The sequence below is a fragment of the Aptenodytes forsteri genome, unplaced genomic scaffold (assembly GCF_000699145.1).
Source record: "Aptenodytes forsteri isolate BGI_AS27 unplaced genomic scaffold, ASM69914v1 Scaffold419, whole genome shotgun sequence".
In the NCBI taxonomy this organism is placed as follows: Eukaryota; Metazoa; Chordata; class Aves; order Sphenisciformes; family Spheniscidae; genus Aptenodytes; species Aptenodytes forsteri.
Window position 1 is genome coordinate 186,195 of NW_008795256.1, and position 648 is coordinate 186,842.

General features: G+C 65.9%; 1 protein-coding gene across 1 annotated transcript in view; it reads left to right on the plus strand.

Moving 5' to 3' along the window:
* LOC103898803 (DNA-directed RNA polymerase III subunit RPC3) overlaps nt 1-648 on the plus strand; it is an 8,628-nt gene that overhangs the window by 4,557 nt on the left and 3,423 nt on the right. Inside the window, exons 12-13 of the mRNA XM_009279156.1 lie at nt 396-445; nt 546-647. Coding sequence (XP_009277431.1) covers nt 396-445; nt 546-647 — 152 coding nt within the window. The remainder of the gene's footprint in view (nt 1-395; nt 446-545; nt 648) is intronic.

Here is a 648-nt window from a genome sequence, read left to right on the forward strand (position 1 = left end):
CTCCTCCTCCTCCACCACCACCACCACCACACGCAGTGGTTCTCCATCACCACATGTGGTTCTCCACCGCCACGCATGGTTGTTCTCTACCATCACCACCACACGTGGTTCTCCTCTTCCTCCACCACCACGCGTGGTTCTCCTCTTCCTCTACCACCACCACACGTGGTTGTTCTCCTCCTCCTCCTCCACCACCACGCGTGGTTCTCCTCCACCACCCATGAGCGAGGGCGGCTGTTGGGCCGTCCCCGCGCAGCCCCCGGCCCTGGCAGCGACGTGGCTGGGTGTAACAGCCGCCTCCTCCGCCCCGGGGACTCTCCGGGATGGTGCCACCGGGGGGTGGCGGCAGCGACGTCCCCGTCTCACCCTGCCCCCTTTCTCCTTCCTCTTCCCAGAGCGTGGCCAACCTGATCGAACGGCGTCAGTACGAGACCAAGGAGAACAAGTGAGCGCTGGGGCTCCGGCATCGCGAGGAAGGGCTGGTGGCTTTGGGCGGGGGGGGTGGGGGGCTGAGGCCACCATTTTCTTGTCTGTCACCCCCCCAGGCGGCTGCTGGAGAAGTCGCAGCGGGTGGAAGCCATCTTGGCGTCCATGCAGGCCACCGGTGCCGAGGACGCGCAGCTGCAGGAGATCGAGGAGATGATCACG